This window comes from Mobula hypostoma, chromosome 11 (genome assembly GCF_963921235.1).
Source record: "Mobula hypostoma chromosome 11, sMobHyp1.1, whole genome shotgun sequence".
NCBI lineage: Eukaryota > Metazoa > Chordata > Chondrichthyes > Myliobatiformes > Myliobatidae > Mobula > Mobula hypostoma.
In genome coordinates, this window is record NC_086107.1 from 4,591,825 (window position 1) to 4,616,937 (window position 25,113).

The 25,113-nt window shown below is 44.8% G+C and overlaps 1 protein-coding gene across 2 annotated transcripts in view; it reads right to left on the reverse strand.

The window, feature by feature from the left end:
- The window catches only part of LOC134353563 (liprin-beta-2-like), a 263,694-nt gene that overhangs the window by 167,633 nt on the left and 70,948 nt on the right, over nt 1-25,113 (reverse strand). For both annotated transcript variants that reach the window (XM_063061604.1, XM_063061608.1), the window contains exons 2-3: nt 18,432-18,541; nt 9,739-9,953 (exon numbers count right to left, since the gene is read on the reverse strand). In XM_063061604.1, coding sequence (XP_062917674.1) covers nt 9,739-9,953; nt 18,432-18,495 — 279 coding nt within the window. In that variant the 5' untranslated portion in view covers nt 18,496-18,541. The remainder of the gene's footprint in view (nt 1-9,738; nt 9,954-18,431; nt 18,542-25,113) is intronic.

Here is a 25,113-nt window from a genome sequence, read left to right on the forward strand (position 1 = left end):
TACGGTCTAATGGTCTTAGTTATGGGTTTCAGTCACCATGTTATTCACAAGCTCTCTGTAGCCTTTTACAAGCCAGCGAGCTCTGGCGTGCAAACCAAACAGGCGTGAACAAGTGAACAGTTGAGTGCAACAGGAAGTTCTAGAGAAGAGAAACTGTTTGTGTGTGTCGGGAGAAAACGCAAGTGGCATCAGACCATGCAATCAGAGGGCGAGGTTGAGTGAGTTCAGATCTTCCCACAGTTTTAACCCAACAATGGCTCTGGCCAACACACTGTTGTGGGTCCGGGATCTGATTAGGCACACAGGACTTCCCACCTGGGGGAAAGAGTGGGCACGGGGAGGGGAAGGGAGTGGGCTTGGAAAGACAGAGGGAGATTTGTCAGAAGTTGCAGAGTCAGGCATTGAGCGTAATAGTTGAACAAATAAATCTGTCTGTGTTGCTCAAGAGAATAGTATGCATTTCAAAATTCAGTGACTTCCACCTTGCACTGATTTGGGCCGCATGGTAACATAGCGGTTAGGGTATTGCTATTACAGAGTCAGCAATCGAAAGATCGGGGTTTGATTCCCACCGCTGTCTGTAAAGTGTTTGTATGTTCCCCCTGTAATCGTGTGGGTTTCTTCTGAGGATATGATGGGGGCAGCCTGCCAGTGTCAACTCCATCACAGATGGTCCCAAGCCCAACTGCGAAAGGAGAGTTGGGCATGGGGATAGCGACCCCATCCTGCAAAACCACAGGGCCACATAAACGCCACCAGAGGCTCCAAAGACCTCGTCCCTGGAAGAGGAAGGATCTTCACCTGGAAAACATACGGATGTGCTACACACGGATTTGAAAGGCTGGCTCAGGCCAGAAAACTCCGGCGAGCTGCTTTTGGTGGCCTACACTCCAGTAGGGGTGACAGGCTTAAAATAAAGAAGCCTGCAAGTGTCACCACACTTTCAGCATCAACACAGCTTGCGCACAACTTAGCAGCCCGAACCCATATGTCTTTGGAGTATGGGAGGAAACCGGAGCACCCGGAGGAAACTAGAGGACCCAGAGGAAACCTACTCAGTCACGGGGACAGCGCACAAACCCCTTACAGACAAGCAGTGGAAATTAAACCTGGGTTGCTGGTACTGTAAAACATTAACCGCTACACTACTTCAGAGTTTAGCGGGTGGCCCTTTATCTTAAATCATAAACCACCAGCTCCACTTTCAGCCTGAAGTGAAAACACCCTCACCACATCTACTGTGTCAATGCCCCTTTGGTTTTTTCTCACCCTCACCGCAAGCCACCCTCTCTCTGTCCCAGGACAGAGGCTGTCAACACATATGGGATTTCTCTCATTCCTGAGATTTCCCTCCCTGATAGACACATAACTTCAAAGCTCAAAGTTGGTGCCTAATATCTGATATTAATGCTCCACTGACCATAAGAACACATTGCAAAGCAATTAGAGCCAGAAGGGATATAGAGACCACTGCACCGGATCTGCAAAAGCGGAAAAGCTGCAAACTCAGCCAGCTCCATCGTGGACATTAGCCCTCCCCAACAGGGGTTCCCAACCCTCTTTATGCCGTAGAGCCTTGCCATTAACTGAGGGATCTGTGGGCCTAAAGTTGGGAACCCTTGCTCTGCAGCATCAAGGACATCTTCAAAAGGCAACACCTCAAAAAGGTGGCATTCATTATAAAGAACCCCCATCACCCAGGACATGTCCTCTTCTCATTGCTACCATCAGGGAGGTGGGACAGAAGCTCCAAGAGACACACTCAGTGATTCAAGAACAGCTTCTTCCCCTCTGCCATCAGATTTCTGAATGGACATCGAACCCATGAACACTACCTCACCATTTTATTCCTCTTTCTGCTCTACTTATTTAATTTAATCTTTAAAATGTATTTCTTATTGTAATTTATAGTATTATGTATTGCCGCAAAACAACACATTTCACAACAAACAACAACAAACAACAGGAATTCTGCAGATGCTGGAAATTCAAGCAACACACATCAAGGTTGCTGGTGAACGCAACAGGCCAGGCAGCATCTCTAGGAAGAGGTACAGACGAGGTTTCAGTCCTGACGAAGGGTCTTGGCCACATTTCACAACATTTGTTGTTAATATTAAACCTGATTCTAACTCTGAAATTTTCACTGATCTCTCTAATTAAACCTTTGAATCTTGGTTCCATCTTAGTAAAACCTCCTTTGTACTGTTTTCAAGTCTTGACATTTTCCTTAAAGTGAAATGCCCAGATCTGGATACAAGACAACATCTATAATGGCTCAAGTAAGGAACTCGAAACAGTTCCGTACAATTCCCCTCGGTTTCATAAAGCTCATGGTGAATCCATGGAATTCATTGCTACAGACAGCTGTGCAGGCCAAGTCATTGGGTATACTTAAAGTGGAATTTAATAGGTTCTTTATTAGTAAGGGTTTCAAAGGTTACAGGGAGAAGGCAGGAGAATGGATTTGAGAGGGATAATAAATCAGCCATGATCGTATGGCAGAGCAGACTCAATGGGTCAAATGGTCTAATTCTGTTCCTATGTCTTATGACTTTTCTCTCTAAGTATTTAACCAATAGCCTTGCTTGACTTACATCCACAGTCTCCATCAGCTGAATGGAGGTGAAGAACATGTTCCAAGGTTTCCTGACAAGGTTGAACCTTGCTGGTGAGCTGGGAGATTTCTCTCCGGGGACAGCCTCTGAAGGAAGCCCCGTCTCTATCCAAGTGTTGAGATGGAGGTTTTGCACATTGGTAGTTGCCAATCTTTATGTATAGATTTTGATCAATTCTATTGTATTTCTTCATTTTCATGTAAATACATGCAAGAAAATGAATCTCAGGGTAATATATGGTGGCATGCACATACTCTGATAACAAGTTTCCTTTAACTTTAAGTTAAGGTCCATGACTCGAGACGTTCTCCTTCCTAGATTAGGGTTTGTCAGCTGGAACTGGATCTCCAGGTTTGTTTCAGTGTAAGCAGAAGGTTAATAGGAATGTTAAGCAAAATAAACTAGAACCAGTCAGAACTCGGCCTTGAACTTATAAATGTGGTTAACTCCTTGTTCAAGGCATTGGAGGGGAAACCACCTCATTGTCAAGGTTACCAATTCTGGCTGGACTTCTGATGCACCATTGAAAGCTTCCTGACTGGTTGCATCATGGTCTGGTATGTCAATTCAAATGTAGAGGAGTACAAAAAGCTGCAGAGACTAGCGGGCTCTGCCCAAAACATCAAATGCACAACCCTCCCTGCCATCAGTAGTATCTATATCGAGTGCTGCCTCAAAAAAGCAACATCCATCATCAAAGACCCTCACTGTCCAAGGCCATATCATCTTCTCACAGCTCCCATTGGGAAGGAGGTACAAAAGCTTCAAGTACCACAACACCAGGTTCAGGAACAGCTACTTTCCTTCAACCACACAGTTCTTGAACCAACTGGCACAACCTTAATCACTACAGTCTAGCAATGCTAAGACCATTTTGATCACTTTGCATTAAAATGGACCTTTTTTTGTTCTAATTGTGTCCTTTATTGTAAAATTGAGTTTACATTTAATTATTATGAATGAAGCTTATCCGATGCTCTGTCCCTGTGATGCTGCTGCAAGTCAGTTTTGCATTGCACCTGTGCAAACATAGTCTTGTGCAGAAAACAATAAACTCCACTCTTAACTTTGACCTCTCATGTAAAATGTCCCATCACATGATTGGGCACCTGGCATGCCAATCTTCTAAAAGATCCACCCATACCACACATCAAATCAACAGTTATCCAAATGGCAGACTCGTACTTAATTTGTCAATCAATTTCCAATCATCAATTATTTACACAAGACGAAAGGAACATTTTTGAAGTAAATCTAAAGAAGATTTGTATTGCTGGTAGAGATCTACGATTTTGTTCCACGTCATTGCTATGAAATACTGAGGAACAGTTCTTGGAGACTCATGTTATTTCATATTTTAAACAGATCTGCATTTTAATAGCACTGTTCACATCTTCAGAACACTTTTCAGCCAAAATAGTATTGGATACCACAGTGAGGCAGCCTCACAGTATGAGACCCTGGTTCGAACTCAATGCCCTGTGCTGTCTGTGTGGAGTTTGCAAGCTCTCCCTGTGACCGTGAGTTGCTCCAGCACTTTGTCTCTGCAGAATTTCATGCTCTGTGTTTAACACTCTGCTATAAAGCTGAAAAAATTGCAATGTAGATTTATGAGGATGTTGAGACACCAAGTTATAGGGAAAAGCTGGCCAGACTAGGAGTTTATTCCTTAGAGTGTAGGAGAATGAGGGGAAATTCGATGGAGGTATACAAAATTATCTGCAAGCAGGTATTAACTGAAGTGTGGTGAATTAACTGAAAGCAAACTTTTTCTACTGAGCTTGGGTGTGAATAGAACTGGAGATCATGGGTTAAGCATGAAATATTTAAGGAAACATGAAGGGGAACTTCTTCACTGAACACAAAATACTCTGCAGATGCTGGGGTCAAAGCAACACTCACAACACGCTGGAGGAACTCAGCAGGTCAGGCAGCATCCGTGGAAACAATCAGTCAATGTTTCGGGCCGGAACCCTTCATCAGGACTGTAGAGGGAAGGGGCAGAGGCTCTATAAAGAAGGTGGGGGAGGGTGGGAAGGAGAAGGCTGGTAGGTTCCAGGTGAAAAACAAGTAAGGGGGAAAGATAAAGGGGTGGGGGAGGGGAAGCAGGGAGGGGATAGGCAGGAAAGGTGAAGAAGGAATAGGGGAAAACACAATGGGTAGTAGGAGGGTGCAGAACCATGAGGGAGGTGGTAGGCAGCTGGGGGAGAGGGCAGAGTGACATAGGGAGGGGGAGAGAATTACCGGAAATTGAAGAATTCTATGTTCATACCAAGGGGCTGGAGACTACCTAGATGATATATGAGGTGTTGCTCCTCCAACCTGAGTTTAGCCTCATCATGGCAGTAGAGGAGGCCATGTTTAACGTTCATCACCTGTAGGAGGGGGAGAGGTTGGGTGGGGAGGAGACCTACCCTCATCAGCGGTGTGGACAGATAATCAACATGGTGCCCAAGGAGTGGGTGGAATTGTTAATTTGGGAAAGTATTAGAGCCATTGCCTGCCTTTATTGTTGAAAATTTTGATTGTTAATAAGTCTTAACTCTTGACCAAGGGTTGAGAGTAAATGCATGATTTACTGTAAACATCTTTCATTTGTAAATGAACAGAGAGTAAATGCAAAATTTTTATTGTTAATAACTGTATTGAATAAGGACTTACAGTCAACGAATGGTTTTCTTTTCTTGTATGTAATTATTTTTATTTTGTAATATTTCTGAATAAAGTATTTTTGGAAAAAAAAAGACATATCCGAATGGGAATGGGAAGCAGAGTTGAAGTGGGTGGCAACCGGGAGATCCTGTCTCTTGTGGCCGACGGAGCGGAGGTGCTCGACGAAGCGGGGTTCCCCAGTCTGCGTCGGGTTTCACTGAAAAGGTTGGTGAGGATGTGGGACAAGCTGCCAGGAGAAGTGGTGGAAGCTGGCTCGATTTCAACATTTCAGCGAAATTTGGATAGTACATGGAAGGGAGGGGTTTTGTAGGCTGGATGTAGATTAATAGATGGGTGCACACAGTTCCCTCCCACCCTCAGAGTTGGGGATTTGAGGAAATCAGGAACTGTTTAACTTAACAGGTGAGAGATTTATAAGAAAGCTGAGGGGAAACTGCCTTACCCAGAGTGTGGTCTGTTTATGGAATGAATGCTGGAGGCAGGTACATTAACAACATTTAAAAAGGTATGTGGACAGCACTGTTCCCTCGAAGCTGTGAGGGTGCGCGGCCACACAGTAACTGAAATGACCCAAAGCACTTCGCCTTTGTTGTAGTGCAGCTGGAATTCGCTTTTATATAATGTTAATGCAATTTTTCTTTGTTGTATGCATTTTATTATACCTTTCAATTAATAAAGGGGATGGGTGAGGCTTGGGCTGGATGTCCTGCTCACTTAAGGAAGGTGAAGCACCCCCATAGCCTCTCTTTTCCAGCTGTAGGATCACTGTTAGGTTTGCTACGCAGGAGGTCACTCGCATATGGCCTCTCCTACACGACTGTGCCCATAGCAACGCCTTCACGTGGCGTCCCTGTTCTTACTGAGTTTACTATCTGATGACGCGGCCGAGTATCCAGCAGTATACTGGGTGGGCAAGGCTGGGCTCATCAGCCTTGCCAGACAGTCTGTCTAGGAGAAGGACAACTCCGATTCCAAACCAGGTAGATGGGATTTGTCAGTCTGTCTAGGAGAATGAAAACTCCGATACTCAACCTACAGCCTTGTAGTTGCTGCAGCTCACTGTGCCATTGTGGAACGTCCCCCGACCTAAAGAGTGGAATTAGTCTGCGCACACTGATCGCCACTATAGATCTACGCGGCACAGGCAGGAAGAAAAGTCCTACAGCAAAGGAGATATTCCCCTCCTGATCTTTGCAAGTGAAGAACCAACCATCATTATAGAACCATAGAACATTACAGCACAGAAACAGGCCTTTTGGCCCTTCTTGGCTGTGCTGAACCATTTTTCTGCCTAGTCCCACTGACCTGCACCTGGACCATATCCCTCCATACACCTCTCATCCATGTACCTGTCTAAGTTTTTCTTAAATGTTAAAAGTGAGCCCACATTTACCACCTTGTCTGGCAGCTCATTCCACTCTCCCACCACTCTCTGTGTGAAGAAGCACCTCCGTAATGTTCCCTTTAAACTTTTCCCCCCTCATCCTAAACCCATGTCCTCTGGTTTTTTTCTCCCCTTGCCTCAGTGGAAAAAGCCTGCTTGCATTCACTCTATCTATACCCATCATAATTTTATATACCTTTATCAAATCTCCCCTCATTCTTCTACGCTCCAGGGAATAAAGTCCTAACCTATTCAACCTTTCTCTGTAACTGAGTTTCTCAAGTCCCGGCAACATCCTTGTAAACCTTCTCTGCACTCTTTCAACCTTATTTATATCCTTCCTGTAATTTGGTGACCAAAACTACACACAATACTCCAAATTCGGCTTCATCAATGCCTTATACAACTTCATCATAACATTCCAGCTCTTATACTCAATACTTTGATTTATCAAGGCCAATGTACCAAAAGCTCTCTTTATGACCCTATCTACCTGTGACACCACTTTTAGGGAATTTTGTATCTGTATTCCCAGATCCCTCTGTTCCACTGCACTCCGCAGTGTCCTACCATTTACCTTGTATGCTCTACCATGGTTTGTCCTTCCAACGTGCAATACCTCACACTTGTCTGTGTTAAACTCCATCTGCCATTTTTCAGCCCATTTTTCCAGCTGGTCCAAATCCCTCTGCAAGCTTTTAAAACCTTCCTCACTGTCCACTACACCTCCAGCCTTTGTATCATCAGCAAATTTGCTGATCCAATTTACCATCCAGATCATTGATATAGATGACAAATAACAATGGACCCAGCACTAATCCCTGTGGCACACCACTAGTCACAGGCCTCCACTCAGAGAAGCAATCCTCCACTGCCACTCTCTAGCTTATTCCATCGAGCCAATGCCTAATCCAATTTACCACCTCTCCATGTATACCTAGTGACTGAATTTTCCTAACTAACCTCCCATGCGGGACCTTGTCAAAGGCCTTACTGAAATCCGTGTAGTCCACGTAGTCCACTACCTTCCCTTCATCCACTTTCCTGTTAACCTCCTCGAAAAACTAACAGATTGGTTAAACATGACCTACCACGCACAAAGCCATGTTGACTCTCCCTAATGAGTCCCTGTCTATCCAAATACTTGTAGATCCTATCTCTCAGTACTCCTTCCAATAATTTACCTTCTACCGATGTCAAATTTACCGGCCTATAATTTCCCAGATTACTTTTACAGCTTTTTTTAAATAGCGGAACAACATGAGCTAATCTCCAATCCCCCGGCACCTCACCCATAGATACCAACATTTTAAATATATCTGCCAGGGCCCCTGCATTTTCAACACTAGTCTCCTTCAAGGTCCAAGGGAATATCCTGTCAGGTCCTGGGGATTTATCTACTCTGACTTGCCTCAAGGTAGCAAGCACCTCCTCCTCTTCAATCTGTGTAGGTTCCATGACCTCACTACTTGTTTGCCTTATTGCCATTGACTCCATGCCAGTTTCCTTAGTAAATACAGACGCAAAAAAAGCCGTTTGAGATCTCCCCCATTTCTTTTGGTTCCATACATAGCCGACCACTCTGATCTTCAAGAGGATGAATTTTATCCCTTACTATCCTTTTGCTCTTAATATACCTGTAGAAGCTCTTTGGATTATCCTTCACCTTGACTGCCAAAACAAACGCAGGTCTCCTTTTGCCCTCCTGATTTCTTTAAGTTGTTTTTGCACTTTTTAATACTCAAGCACCTTATTTGCTCCTTGTTTCCTATACATGTCATATATCGCTCTCTTCTTCTTTATCAGAGTTCCAATATCCCTTGAGAACCAAGGTTCCTTATTCTTATTCACTTTTATTTAATAAATAAAATTAAAAGTATGTAATTTTTCAATTTTCAGATTAAATATTGATAGTATGCATATTACAAAAAACACTTAAAGTGCCGTGCAGTTTTCAGACTGTGTAAAAATTACTGCTCAGGGCTATGGTTGGTCTGTGCAGCTATAAAAAAAATTAGAAGGAACACTGGTAGGCAGGTAGATGGACAAGGAAGATTTAGAGCAGGGGGTCCCAACTTTTTTTTAATGCTATAGACCCCTAAAATTAACTTAGGGGTCCACGGTGCACAGGTTGGGAACCGCTGGTCTGAAGATGTAGGCCAAATGCAAGAAAATGGATGGGGTATCTTGGTTGGCATGGATTAGATGGGCTGAAGGGCCTCTTTCTGTTCTGCATGACCCTACGATAACTTGTCCACACCAAACATCAGTCATCTAGTTTTGCTAATCCCAATTTTATTCCTTACCCCTCTCCACATTCCCATCACTTGCCCCCAGATTCTATCTCGCATCTTACACAACGAGAGCAAGTTACAGGGCCCGCATGCCTTTGGGACGTGGGGGGAGCAACCACAACGCCAGGGGTGGGGGAAAGGAACCCACACAGTTGTGATATGAGCATGAAAACTCCACACTGACAGTGCCCAAGGTTAGCATTGAACCCGCGGTCGCTGGAGGTATGAGGCCCAGGAGCTGCTCCCACTGTGCCAAGCTGTATGCCAGCTACCTGGCATCCATTTTAAGCAGCGCTTGTGTGTCCACAGCATCTCTGAGGATCATCAGCATGTCGTGGAGGAGCTTGAGGCTCCCTGAGATTCTGAGAGTGACGCTGTCTGGAATTCAGCCAGGTGGCGCTTCGCTCCTGGTCAGATCACCCATGGCGGTAAGGTCAAAGGGGAGGTTCCAGACAAGGAACGATCCAACGTGCTGGCAGAAGATAGTGACACATCACAGCGGCAGTGAAGATGGAGGAAGGCTGCAGCTGTGAAGGGTCCCCAGTCAACTTCCGCTCAAATCCAGTCGAGACCGACCCTGATCTGTCAATGACCTTGCAGTGGCTGCCTGTGTATTAGCCTCCTCACGTTAAACAGAGTCACACACAGGCTCTCTCTAGTAAGGCAGCTGGATCGGCCTCCACAGCTACCTGAAGATCCACCAAGAAACAAACCCTTAGGAGACCATGACAGCCGACTCGAATGATCGCACCACTGTACTGTTACTTACAGAGACCTTATCCAGCCAGTTAGCCACTGCCTGTAGTGTGGCCGTGGGGATCTGATTCCGAACCTCGTCTCTCTCCTGTTCGCTCCCCAGCATTTCCAGCCCCATCCGCAGGTCTTCCACCAGCTGTAGAACCTGCAATGACCTCAGGTAGGTGGGTGGGATTGGCGAGCTGATGTCGTACGTCCCGTTGGAGTACTCTGCTGCTGCTTTTGAACCTGCGGAATAAAGGACAAGCACTTTCACCTTGGGATACCAAGCTATTAGTGTCTGGTGCGGTGCAGCATCCTCTCACAGTATAGGAAAACTACTGCAATCTGTCAGGTCAGCAGCAACCATCATGGCTGCAATCTACCAACGCTGCAGGACTTGTATGTGCCCAGGACAAAGCAGTAGGCCAGAAAATCACTGCAGACACTACCCACCCTGCAAACTGCTTTTCTCAAATGTTCCCTTTTGGAAAGTGCACAGGGCTATTAAAACAAAAAATCATCATACCGTCTTAAAAGTTTCTTCCCCCAGGCAGTCAATCCGATCAACCATTCCAGTTAGACACCCTTCCCCATCATAGTCATACTTTATTGATCCCTGGGGAAATTGGATTTTTGTTAGTTGCACCATAAATAATAAATAGTAATAAAACCATAAATAGTTAAATAGTAATATGTAAATTATGCCAGGAAATAAGTCCAGGACCAGCCTATTGGCTCAGGGTGTCTGACCCTCCAAGGGAGGAGTTGTAAAGTTTGATGGCCACAGGCAGGAATGACTTCCTATGACGCTCTGTGCTGCATCTCGGTGGAACGAGTCTCTGGCTGAATGTACTCCTGTGCCCAACCAGTACATTATGTAGTGGATAGGAGACATTGTTCAAGATGGCATGCAACTTAGACAGCATCCTCTTTTCAGACACCACCGTCAGTGAGTCCAGTTCCATCCCCACAACATCACTGGCCTTACGAATGAGTTTGTTGATTCTGTTGGTGTCTGCTACCCTCAGCCTGCTGCCCCAGCACACAACAGCAAACATGATAGCACTGGCCACCACAGACTCGTAGAACATCCTCAGCATCGTCCGGCAGATGTTGAAGGACCTCAGTCTCCTCAGGAAATAGAGACGGCTCTGACCCTTCTTGTAGACAGCCTCAGTGTTCTTTGACCAGTCCAGTTTATTGTCAATTTGCATCCCCAGATATTTGTAATCCTCCACCATGTCCACACTGACCCCCTGGATGGAAACAGGGGTCACCGGTACCTTAGCCCTCCTCAGGTCTACCACCAGCTCCTTAGTCTCTTTCACATTACGCTGCAGATAATTCTGCTCACACCATGTGACAAAGTTTCCTGCCGTAGCCCTGTACTCAGCCTCATCTCTCTTGCTGATACATTCATAAAGGCATAAAGGCACCTTCTGGAATGTTGCCCATCATAGATCAAAGTATTGAGCACAGGAATTGGGATGTTATGGTCAAGTTGTACAATACATGGGCGAGGCCTAATTTGGAGTATTGCGTGCAGTTCTGGGGGGGGGGAGGAGAGGGGGATGGGTGGTTGATGAGGGGGTGGTCGAGATGGGGGAGAGAGGGGGGTGGGGGAGAGAAGGGGGTGGGGGGAGGGGAGAGGGGAGCGCAAGGGGGGTGAGAGAGAGAGAGAGAGAGAGAGTGTGAGTGAGAGAGAAGTGGTGGAGAGAGAAACTGAATGAGTAATGCAGAGAGAATGAGTGTAATCAGCAAGAGCTGTAGTTACTAATCTGACCACTAGATGCCAGTGTTGTGTATGAATTGCCCCTGGAAGCCGCGTCCTGTTCAAGCAATCACCACCGCGGTTGCTCAGAGTGTATTCCACGTTACAACTGGCACAGGCCGTCTCGTGGATGACAGGCCAAGAGCTTTCATTGTCAAGAACTCCCTGATAGCCATACTCAGATCTTTGCAGGCGAGATGTTGAGCAGTGATGGAAACTGAACTTTGGTGTTAAAGGGCCTTTGGTCTGAACAATGCACTCACTCGATATTCTATTCCCATATCTGCCAAACACAGACATCCCATCCTGCAAAAACTCATTTCAGGGAGGTTTCAACAGGAAGTCTCAACCTCATAGCAGTCTGTGTCAATGAATTTGTTAATTTTGCAAGACATCAGATTCAGAAGTGTTCTGTGAGACAGCTGACTTCTGAATTCTGCCTTAATGTGCCAAGTTCACAATAGCTGCTGTCTTGGTTGATGAGCAGGCATAGTTTTTTGCTATTTCTGAATCAGGAAACATTTTCCTGAATAGCTTGCCTGTGTGCTTACACACCTGGAATGGCAGGTTATACTCAACGATGAAAGATGTAAAGTACACCTCAGCTCTAGTGACCTTCTCTGTCAGACTTTGGTTTTCTGCTGAAAAGAACTGTGAAATACTTGAGCAGCCTTCCCTGTGCTTAGCCTCCCTAATATGTTGTGGTCCCTAAAAGAAATAAAAGCATAAGGTGTATCATTATTACTGGTGTGCGCCACTTAACGACCATTCAGACAATGTCCAATCGCATACATGTCTGTAGTCTCAAACTTGGACACACACACACACACAGAGTCAGGATTTCTCCATGGATCGTCACCTTGTCGTGGTGGAGAAGCTTGTGTGGTCCTGTGATCCCGAGAGCGATGCCGTCTGGAGCTATGCTCCTGGTAGGGTCACCCATGGCGATAAGGTCGAGGGTGAGGTCCCTGACAAAGAACAATCCAACCAAGTCCTCAACGGTGGAACAGGCGGATGAAGGTTACAACAAATCCATCAGCTCCAATCGTCGTGGTTTCCATGCCATTGGAATCAGTTGGTTGATTTGTGAAGTATTGTGTGCTTCTTGGAGTGCAACATCAAGTACACGTTAAACAAATACACGCACAGGCTCTTCGCTCTGTAGGCCACTTCTTATAGATCAATATCAACAACATTATGGAAGGCCATCATCCTCGACTTCGAGGGATAGCCACGACGACGACGAATAGTCGGGATCAGAACTTACTTTCTTATATCGAAATGGGGGATTTTAAGTGAGTGATTTAGAAGTTCTGTATCTTCAAGTTCAAGTTTATTGTCATCTGGCTGATTGTCCACAAACGAAACCACCTCTGTCCGGACCACGGTGTAGCCACAATACATATATCACACACACCACATAAAACAATATATTACCATATTATTTAATAAAGTGTAATTCAAAATGCATATGAAGTGCAGAGCACAGGTAAAGAGTTTGCTGTCCTAATGATGACACCTCGGTGGGGGCCTGGTATTTATTAAATTTTTCTTTTCTTTTGAAAAAGCTGCGCTTAAACCCAGCCCATCGTGGGCTTCGATGTACCTGTAAGTGGAAGTGTTTCAGGGAAAAAAAAAATCTGAAGAATTTGCTTGCTGCGAGTGCATTTTTTAAAAGATGTCTTAGCGGACGATTTTGGAATTTCACTCCAATTTAAACCCCGATCTAATCCCCTTTAAGACGCCAACGCACCCCGCCCCTGTAGGACAGCCTCGTGTAGTCAGGTTGTCACCTCCAGCCTTGGGAATTTCTTCGCCAGGCTTTTGTACTTCATAACCGATAGTCGTTTGGATGATTTCAGCATCATTACAGATGGCAGTAATTGAACTAATGGAATATGGAAGAGAGAGAGAGAGAGGTCAACCGTAAAACCTGCCCACAGAGAAAACTGATAGGTCTACTTAGCACAAAGAGATTTCAAGCAGGATTCATTCATTTTCTTTCTTTTTTTTTTTCCTCTCCCTCTCCCTCTCTTAAAAAATCTATTTCCGGGATATTGCATACAACTTGCGGGCATCAGGGAGCCACTGTCGATATGTGGGAGACTCCCGGAACTCCCGGGAGAGGTGGGATGTCTGCAAACATTCAGTGCTGCATTTACATAACGGCCAAAACAGGGACATGTGGAGTTTTGTGAGGAGTCACCATGCCCACTGACCCAATGCATTTGGATTATCGAGTAGATTAGTTCACCCCTCTGTAGAAAAGATTCCATTAAGCCCAAAGTGCAGAGGTGATTTGAAGAGATTAGCTTTATTTATTATACGTACTTCAAAACATACTGATAACTGCATTGTTTAGGTCAAATCACACTAGAAAGGTTTGTGCTGGGGGCAGCCTGCAAGAACTGGCAGGGTCCAGTGCCGATATCGCAAGCCCACTGCTCATTAGCCCAAACCAGACGTCTTTGGACTGTGGAAGGAAACCCACACGATCACGGGTTGAATGTAGAAACTCGGTACAGAATGGGGCAGGAACTGAACCCCAGTCAGTGACTGCTGCCACTGTCAAACGATTGCGCTAACCACCGACAAACTGTGCTGCCCTAATCAGTCCTAACTGAATGGCACTTCACCTGCAAGGCTGTCAGGGTCATTTATTATACTTACCAGGACTGAGGGCCTGAGTTATAGGGAGAAGTTGGAGAGTCCTTGTGGGAAGTTGTTGGACTTTGTTCCTTAGAGCATAGGAGACTCCATAAGGTCATCTTATGGAGGTGTACAAAATCATGAGAGACACAGATAGAGTAAATGTACATAGTCTTTCTGTCCCCAGGGTTGTACTCTCTTTGCACCAAACCTTACTTCACCATAAACTATGCAAATACAAAAAAAAAGTAAATAAATAATATTAAGAACTTCAGTGGTAGAATCCTTGAAAGTGAGTCTGCTGCCTGTGTTGATGATCAGTTCAGTGTTGAGGTGAGTGAATTATCCACTAATGGGTGGGAAGTTCTCCCAGCGTCCTGACCAACTGGCATCATGAAAGTAGATTACCTGTGTGAGAGACTCCAACCTGCTAAATCGTGGCAAGGAAATTAGTGATATTCATTTGTCTGTCATGTCGTTTCAATTTGCAAATTACCAGCTGCATGCTGAACAGAGGAAGGCTTCTCTGCAAACGACCCGACCAGGTCAAATCCAATTATACAAACATACAAATTAGGAGCAAGAGACAGTTCCGTGATATAATGGGAGCTGGTGTTACGCAGGAATGCTTTTATGCATCTTTTGAACTGTCATCGCTGCAATCTGCAGACTGAGAAACACACTTTTGAACTCCTGCTGTGTATTGGTTACTGGTTAGTCTTGATTAAGTTGCACTTTATTTTCCTGTAAATGCCTGCTAGAAAATGAATCTGAAGGTAGTAGTATGTGGTAGCATACACTCATGGCCACTTTATTAGGTACACCTGCTTGTTAGATAGTCTGGAGTTTTGGGTCCTGAGCAAGGTGTAATCGATGCAGTTTGTGGATTGGACTCAGTTCAAGTTATAATATGTTTCTGATCGCTCCTTTTTGTTATTTTGTGCGATTTTGATCAGGGCAGATCGGCTCTGCGGCCTGCAGTCAATGAACGACACAGCTCTACATTGAGCTGAACTGGAGAGAACATTCCCGGACTGTTCAGTGACTGTGGTTTGCTGTTTTATAGTCTCTGTTTTTCATTTACTTTTCAGCCCTTTGTGCACTTTTTTTTTTACACATTGGTTGTTTGATGTTTTCAGGTTCCATGGTGTTTGTGTTTTGTGGGTATCTGTGGGAAGACGAATCTCGGGGTTGTATACTACATACATACTTTGATAATAAATGTACTTTGAATCTTTGAAACCCCTATCAGTTCAGACTGGTGACATCTCCATCAGCACAAGGCTGTGTGCTTAGACCCCCGTTCTACTCACTTCACACTTTGCACTGTGTTGTATTTAAGTTTGCTGATGACACCACTATCACTGGCTGAACGAAAGGTGGCACTTTAAGGACTCTTCATCTCATCTTCATGATATTGCTTGCTTATTTATTTATTATTATTTTTTCTTTCATTTTGTATTTGCGCGGTTTGTTGTCTTTTGCACGCTGGTTGTCCGCCCTGTTGGTGAGGTCTTTCATTGATTTTGTTATGGTTGTTGGATTTATTGAGTGTGCTTTAAAAAAAATCTCAGGGTTGTATATAGTGACATATGTACGTCAATAATAAATTTAGTCTGAACTTTGAACTTGCTGGTGCAGTTAAGGGCATGCTATGTTGGTGCCAGAAGCACGGTGTTACTTGCGACTACCCCCAGCACAATCCTTAGATTGTGTGACCATTGACACAAATGACCCATTTCACTCTGTTTTGATGTTCATGTTAAGATAAGATTAGCTTTATTTGTCACATTACCAACATTTAAATGACAGTCATGGATAGGAAGGATTTAGAGCAGGGGTTCCCAACCCCTTTTGATGTCATGGACCAAACAAATTAACTGAGGGGTCTGCAGAACTCCTGGTCTGGAAGGACATGGATCAAATGGGACTAGGTTAGATGGCCAACTTTGTTGGCAGAACTTTGGGTTGCAGGTGGAAACTGGAGCATCTTTGGTTTTTTTTGCACATTGATTGTTTGATGTTTTCAGGTTCCATGGTGTTCGAACTGCTGCAAACTCCACATAGTCAGCAGAATAAGTCAGAATGGAACACGGGTGCAATGCGAAAGCTTCCTTACTGCACTACTGAGCTGTCTAGATAGTGGTGAAACTGTGAAATCCCCTATCCACGAGGACAGAATACCAGAGGGCACCCAGCACATCCTCGGACTGAGCTGGTCATTGACATAAACTACACATTTCACTGTACGCTTTGACGCACAGATCACAAATAAAGATTTTTAAATCTTTGGCAACACACACAAGGTGCTGGAGGAACTTTGTGTTGATATGGGTTTCCAGCATCTTGGAGTATTCTGTACAGTTTTGGTTGCCCTGTTTTAGTAAAGATTTAAAGACAAGAAACTCTAAGAGTGGCTACACCAATGTTTTCTATAACTGCAACATAACATCCAGCTCCCATCCTCAGTGCCCTGACTGAAGGTCAGAGTGCCAAATGCCTTCTTCGCCCCCTGTCTACCTATGATGTGGATCTTTAGATGAATTAAGGCAGGAGAGGTTTGTACGGGAATGGAGCAGGAGTGCGGGTAGCTGGTACCTTAATGTAACTTCAAGTGATATTTTTGTGTACTGCATTGTACTGTTGTCGCAAAAAAACAAATTTCATGACATATAGTATGCCAGGATAATAAACTTGATTCTGATTCTAATGATAAGGAATGTGCATGAGAGAGACACAGAGAGAGATATATGAATTTTATTTTGGCTGAGATGTTAACCCAAGGATAATTCTGTTTCTTTTCCCCAGATACATCAATTAATTCCAGAATATGCCCCTAATCATTGAAAGAAAGTTGTGGACTTAGAAGCCCAGAAGGTTCATGACGCATGTACTGAGGAAAGAGAAGCTCAAACATCTTACAATGTCAGGAAGAACTGATGGAAGAAATAGTCATGATCAACAGTGCAGACTTTCATCAGTTATTTTCTGTAGATTTCTGGGGGAGCGCGTTCTGACTGGTTGCCTCACTGCCTGGTATGGAAGGGTCAAAGCAGAGGATCACAAGGGGCTGCAGAGCGCCGTAGACTCAACCATCTCCATCATGGGCACAACCCTCCCCACAGCCGAGAACATTCTGAAGAGGCAGTACCTCAGGAAGGCCACGTCCCCCAGTTAGGACCATCACCATCTGGGTCATGCCCTCCTCTCAGTACTACCATCGGGGGAGTACAGGAGCTTGAAGATGCATACTCAACGTATGTGGAACAGCTTCTTCCCCTCCGCCATGAATGGTCCATGAACACCGCCTCACTATTCCTCTGCTTATTATTTATTTATTGTAACCAATTTATATATTGTTTTGTACTGTTGCTGCAAGACCACAAATTTCACGCCGTGTTCGTGATAATGACCCTGATTCCAATTCACTGTACAGGTGTAGCCAAGGGTTTGTTTCCCCTCTTCCTACATTAAAACTAATCGAGTCTAACAGACCTTCAAGGTGCAACAAAACACTCTGTAAGACTGCAAGATAGGAGCATTAGGCCATTCATCCCATCAAGTCTGCTCCACCATTCGATAACAGCTGATTTATTATCCCAATTCTCCTGCCTTCTCCCCATAACCTTTGGCCCCCATGACTAATCAAGAACCTATCAACCTCTGCTTTAAATACACCTTTACACTGTGTGTGACAAGTAATTCCACAGATTCATTTTATTTTTTTTATTTTAGAGGTACATTGGAGAGTAGGCCCTTTCAGCTGTGCCCAACACTGCCTCCTCGATTAAACCATAGCCTAAACATGGGAAAGTTCACAATGAACAATTAACCAACCGGTTGGTCTTTTGACTGTGGGAGGAAACTGGAGCATCTGGAGGAAACCCATTCAGTCACAGGGAACATGTACAAACTCCTTATAGGCAGTGGCGGGAATTGAACCTGGGTTGCTAGTACTGTAAAGTGTTGTGCTAACCACTACACTACCATACTGCCCCTGGATAAAGATTCATCACCCTTTGGCTAAAGAAATTCTTCCTTACCTCTCTTCTAAAAGGGACATGTTTGTATATTGAGGATGTGTCCCCTGGAGCATCCAGCGAATGGGAAAGGCACTCTACAAAAGCAAATTCTCTTTTCATCCACTGGCTACACCGCACAACCCAGTGCCCAATCGTGAGCTTACCTGCTATGATGACATCCATTGGCTCCAACACCCAACCCAGTGCCCAATAAGGAGCTTATCTGCTATGACATCATTCATTGGTTCCACTACCCACCCTTACACCCAATCAGGAGCTTACCTGCAATGATGTCATCCATTTGTTCCAAGGCTGCTTCAAGCATGTGACTGGCATCTGAGGACATGATTTTGGCCAGTACGTCTCTTCAATTAAACCCTCGAATGCTTCCACTGCAAACAATGAGGAGGCAAAATGAAAGCTCCATTACTGGAAAGAACAGCAACCTGCATTATCACGCGAGATGCAAGAGACAGACTCAGGGCCCTCCAACACAGTAACAGGCCCTTCATCCCATCTGTTCCATGTTGTACTGATATCCGTCACATGGATATTAGACCTTCAAATCCTTCTAATTCATGTATTTTTCCCCAAACAGAATATGGAACATTACAGCACAGTACAGGTCCTTTGGCCCAGAATGTTGTGCCAACCTTTCAATGAACTTTAAGATTAACTTAACCCTTCCCTCCCATATAGCCCTCCATTTTTCTATCATCCATGTGCCTATCTGAGTCTCTTAAATGGCCCTATTGTATCTACCTGTAGCACCACCCCGGTAGGACGTTCCACACATCCACCACCCTCTCTGTAAAAAGCCTCCCTCAGACATTCCTCCAACCACCTTAAAATTATGTCCCTTCATATTTTCCATTTCCACCTTGGGGAAAAAAGTCCCTCAATCTGCTCAATCTATGCCTCTTATCATCTTGTACACATCTGTCAATTTGCCTCTCATCCTCCTCCTCCAAGGAGAAAAGCTCGAGCTCACTCAACCTATCCGCACAAGGCATGCTCTCTGATCCAGGCAGCATCCTGGTAAATCTCCACTGCATCTTTCTAAAACTTCCACATTCTTCCTATAATGAGGTGACCAGAACTGAACACAATACTCCAAGTGTGGTCTAAACAAGGCTTTATAGAGTTGTAATATTACCTCAGGGCTCTTGAACTCAATCCACTGACTAATGAAGGCCAACACACTGCATTCCTTCTTAACCACCCTACCAACTAAAATATCAACTTTGAGGAATCTGCGAACATGGATTCCAAGATCCCTCTGATCCTCCACACTTCTAACAATCCTACTATTAACCCTGTATTCTGTCTCCACAGTTGACTTTCCAAAGTGAATCACTTCGCACCTTTCTGATTGAACTCCATTGACCACTTCTCAGCCAGTTCTGCATCCCATCAATGCCCTGTTGTAACCTATGACAACTTTCTACACTTTCCACAACTCCACCAACCTTTGTGTCATCAGCAGTCTTACTAACCCACCCTTCCACTTCCTCATCCAAGTCATTTATAAAAATCTCAAACAGCAGAGGTTCCAGAACAAATCCCCATGGAACACCCCGGTCACCAAACACAGGGCAGAATACATTCCATCTACAACCACCCTCTGCCTTCTGTAGGCAAATCAATTCTGAATCTATGCAGCCAAGTTTTGCCGAATCCCTATGCCTCCTGACTTTCTGAATGAGCTTGCCGTGGGGAACCTTACTGAACACATCCACCTATCACCTGCCAGCTCTTGCTCCACCCCTTCTCTCCCCTACCACCAGCTACCTCCCCTCTAACTTTCAGTCCTGATGAAGGGTCTCAACCTGAAATATCAACTGCATTTTCCTCTACAGATACTGCCCGGCCTGCTGCGTTCCTCCGGTTCTTTGTAAAGGAATGGACAGAGCTTGGTTGGGGCCAAAGACCATGAAATTAATTGTCAAGGAGCTGTCCTTGGCAAGGTGGGCGGGAGAAGCTAAAAATTCTTTGTTTAAAGTGTTATCTTGGTACAGGCATTGAGAAACTGGACATAAAGGGTCAGCAAGAACATGGCTAGAGACAGGAAAGACATTCATTCTGCTCCAGTTTCTGGAGAGTGTAGAGACAGGAATTTCAACTTAACCATTGAATTGCTGGTTCCTTCTGTTTCATCAGTCAGTCTGTTTGTCAACACAACCATATTAATTAAACAAGAACTGAAGAAGAGTCTTTGTCAGAAACGTTGACATTCATTTCCATAGACGCTGCCTGACCTACTGAGTTTCTCCAGCATTTTGCATGAGTTGCTTATTGTTTAAATGCTTTGGCGGTGAAACCAAAACAATATTTTCATTGTTCAAGTGCTGAAACAGGCCTTTCAGCCCAACTCTCCCATGTTGATTGAGACACCCATCTATGTTAATGGGTGGAACTACAATGGTGCTAGAGAACAGCTTCTTCAAGCTCATCTGTAGAAACAACTTAATTTCTACATTTAGTCTCTTTTTCTTTTCAAGCTGGATAAGGTTCTCTCTGTGCCCTTGACTTGCAGGTGCACTCAAACTGTGATTCTTTACAGTGATACGGAACAGCGGATAAGCTGTTGGAGGTCTTTGTACTCAGAAAACAGACCCCCCCCCCCCCCCATCCCCGTTGGTGGGGAAGAGTTTGCCGCCGATTCTCGAGTTAGAGAAATCTAAAAAAGTGATGGAGCAGACTTTAACCTTGTAATCAGAGAGTTGTTTTTTTTTTGTTGGTCTCCCTTCTCACTGTGTGACACTTTTCTGCCCCTTTATCAGGGAGAGAGCACACCTGTGGTGTATCAAATTGTCATGTGAATGATTAGTTTTTGTTGTACTGCAGATCATGGTCTCTCTGGGAGCTTTGCTAGTTTTCGTTGTACTGTAGATCATGGTCTCTCTGGGGGCTTTGCTGTTGCTTGCTTGGTGGGTGGATGGTACTGATGCTTTTTGCTGAAATAGGTGAGGAAGGGGGAGGATTGATGCTTTGCTGTTGCTTGTGTGTGGGGGGGGTGGAGGGGGTTTAGGGTTTTAACTTTTGAACTGTCACTCATCCTTTCAGGTACTCTTTTGTTTTCATGGATGTCTGTGAAGAGCAAGAATTCCAGGTTGTATATTGTATACATTCTCTGATATCAAATGGAACCAATGAACTGATGAAACTTCCCTCTTCACATACCTGTCCAAAAGTTTTTATTTTTTTAAACAACGATAGGACCTGATCCTTTACCACTTTCTCTAGCAGTTCATTCCACACATACACACCACCATCTGTGGAAAAGCTCATTTCTCAGATCCTTTAAAATATTTCCCCTCTCACCTTAAAGCCAATTTTACACAACCTTAGCATTGGGGTTGTGGGGGGGGGGCGGGGTGTGGAGGACTATCTATCCAATCATTCTGCAGATGCTGCAAATCTTGAGCAAAACACACAAAATGTTGGAGGAATTCAGCAGGTCAAGAGGGAACTATGAACCTTCTCACCTGACCATCACTTCCACCTTGGTTCCCCTTCTCTTCCCCTTTTTTCCATGGTCCACTCTCCTCTTGTATCAGATTCTTCCTTTGTCAGCCCTTCACCTTTTCCACCTGTCACCTCCCAACTTCTCACTTCAATCCGTCACCCTCCACTCTCCAACCACGTGATAATAACAAGCCAATACCAGATTATTCTGACTTCTGGTAATTTTTCTCCCTCTTCCTTCCCTGTTCAGTCCCCCCACTCTGGACCCCCTCGTTTCCCTTCACCTGCCTATCAGCACCCATCCTCCTTCTCTTTCCCCCATGATTTACTGTCATCAAATTCCTTCTTCAGCCTTTCACCTTTCCATCCATCACCTCCCAGCTTCTCACTTCATTTCCCTTCCCCACCCACCATGTGACAATATTAACCCAATAGCATTAATCCCTTCCTTTCTTCAATTTGACTCTGTGACTTTTTCCTCTCTTACACACCCATCACCTTCCCTTTTGAGATTGAAGAGTGAATCACAGAGACTATTTTAACTGCACGCCCTTGGTAGATGGAGGAAATCCGGAGCACCACGTGGGAAATTCATGCAATTCCATCTAAACTCCACGCAGACTGCTCCCAAGATCAGGGTCCAGCCCGGAGTGGCGGAGCTGAGGCAGTACTACCTGCCGCACCACCATGACGCTGTTTTAATGAGATCCATCCATCAGTGACACAAGGAGGCCATCTGGCCTACGAGGTTTGTAACAAGCTCCCATCAGAGCAATCCCGACATTTCAAGTTGCCTTTCGAAACCAAAACATCGGCAATTTCTTTCCTCCTACAGATGCTGCTCAGCTCGGTGAGTTCCTGCAGCAGAACTCTTGACACAAGAGACTTCAAGTGCTGGAACCCTGGGACAACAGACAATCTGTTGCAGGCACTCAGTCTGAGGAAAGGAATTGTCTATTTCAGGTTAATGCCCTGAATCAGGGCCATTCTTTTCCCTCCACAGATGCTGCGCAACTTGTTGAGTTCCACCTTCCTACTTCTGTCTCCTCATTTCTATTTAAAATTAGCAAAGGACTACGGGTTTATAATAATGGCATTCAGTTCAGGTGGCACGGTTGGCATAACGGTTCACAGCAGCCACAACCCAGGCTCAATTCCTGTCACGGGGTTTGTATATTTTTGCCATGATCGCGGGGTTTCCCCTGGTGTTCTGGTTCCCTGCCAGAGGGTTCGTAGGTCACGTGTGCAATTGGGTGGCGTGGGCTTGTTGGGCTGAAACTATGCTGCATCTCGAAATAAAATACAAATTTTATACGAATATTTATTTTATTTTTAACGATCCCAACATGGATTGGTAAACTACAAAGTCCTGTACATCCACACATTTGAGGCTCTGTTCTGGTACAGAGTCACATTTCAGGGTCCCCAGAGAACTGTGATCTTACGTTAGGGAGTGGCGTTGGAAGTTTGTCCCAGGCACAGCTGGACAATGAGCAAAATACAGAACACAGATCAAACACACACCCTTCGGTGCAGAGTGCTATTAAAACATTACAGCAAGAATGATTTGTTGAAAGACCTAGATAGACTGGACATGGAGAAAATGTTTCCAAATGTGTGAGAGTCTAGGACCAAAGGGTACAGCATCAGAATGGAAGGGTCTCGGCCTGAAGCATCGACTGCACCTCTTCCTAGAGATGCTGCCTGGCCTGCTGCGTTCACCAGCAACTTTTATGTGTGTTGCTTGAATTTCCAGCATCTGCAGAATTCCTGTTGTTCCTCTGGGCACTCTGGTTTCCTCCCACAGTCCAAAGTTGTACTGGTTGGTAGGTTAATTGGTCATTGTAAACTGTCCCGTGATTAGGGTAGGGTTAAATTGGGGGATTGTAGGGCAGCAGGCTCAAAGTGCTAATAGGGCCTGTTCTGTACTGTATCTCAATCAATAAATAAATGCAATCAGATATGATTGAATGATAGAGAAGATGTGATGGGCTGAATGGCATCATTTTGCTCCTATGTCTTAAGGTCTAAACAAAAGCTATTTAAAACAGGCAAACAGAGACACATCCAGACAGTAGAATCAAATCGAGCAAACATTTTTCTGAAGTCAGGAGGCTTTTCAGCAGAGCGGGGCGAGAAGTCTTGAGTCTCCAGCAGTTCAATAGGCAGTGCTTTACTGTCCACACGCCAGTGATTTACATGTGAACTCTGAGGAATGTACCCTGCCCGCCTGCTCTCCAAACTTGGCTTCTGATCAACATCCTGACAGCTGCTGGTAAAGAACAGCCCACGAAATGACTGAAGCATTCACAAAGATAAAATATAATCTATGCCTTTGTTTGTCCAGTGTTAAGTTATTAGCTTTACATGCTTCCCAACAGCATCCCGTGCTCATTATAAAACCATAAGACATAGGAGCAGAGTGAGGCCATTTGGCCCATTGAGTCTGTTCCTCCATGGAGGATTTATTATCCCTCTGAACCCCATTCTCGTAACCTTTGATGCCCTGGCTAATCAAGGACCTATTAATCTCTGAATATCTTTAAATATACTCAATGACTAGGCCTCCACAGTGGTTTGTGGCAATGAATTCCACAAATTCGCCCTCCTCTGGCTAAAGAAATTCCTCATCATCTCCATTCTAAATGAATGTCCTTCCTTTCTGAGGCTGTCCGAGACTCCCCCACTTTAGGGAGCATCCTCTCCGCATCTACTCTGTCTAGGCTTTTCAATATGATAGGGTTCAATGAGATTCCCCCGCCTCACTTTTCTAAAATCCAGCGAGTACTGGCCCAGAGCCATCAATTGCTCCTCATATCCTAATGCTTTCATTCCCGGGATCATTCTCGTGACTCCCCCCCGGATCCCATTGAACTGGAATAGTGAGGTATTTCAGTGAGGGCTGGGAACGAGTAGGTTATGTTTCACACATTATGCCCCCTCCCCTTCCTCCCAGAGATTTCCAAGTTAACAGCTTCATGGTTGTATGAATTAAAAGGGTTATGCTGTTTCTTCTTGGACTCATTCGTCATTTTAATGTCATTGTGACCTCATCAAACGTGAGCAGTTGGCCACCGCACTCAGTGCCCAACAACAGGCTGATTGACCAAATTCATTTCAGATTACTATGTAGAGGCAGCAGCACAAAGGGCCACACAGCAGGGCCGCCTGTAGAGCTGCTGCCTTGCAGCGCCAGAGATCCAGGTTCAATCCTGACTTCGGACGCTGTCTGTGTGGGGTTTACATGGTCTCCCCTTGACTGCTGTTGGATTAGGGTGTAGGGTTTTCATACATAAACTTTGAAGTTTAATTTACCTAGTTAAACTTCAAACTCCATAGATGCTGCCTGACCTGCTGAGTCTGTTCCATGCTGTATCTCAATAAATAAGTAGGCACATGGATGACGGAATAATGGGGGACTATGTAGGAGAGACGGGTCAGATTGATATTGGAGCGGGACAGAAGGGTGGCACAACATCGTGGGTCAAGGAGCCTG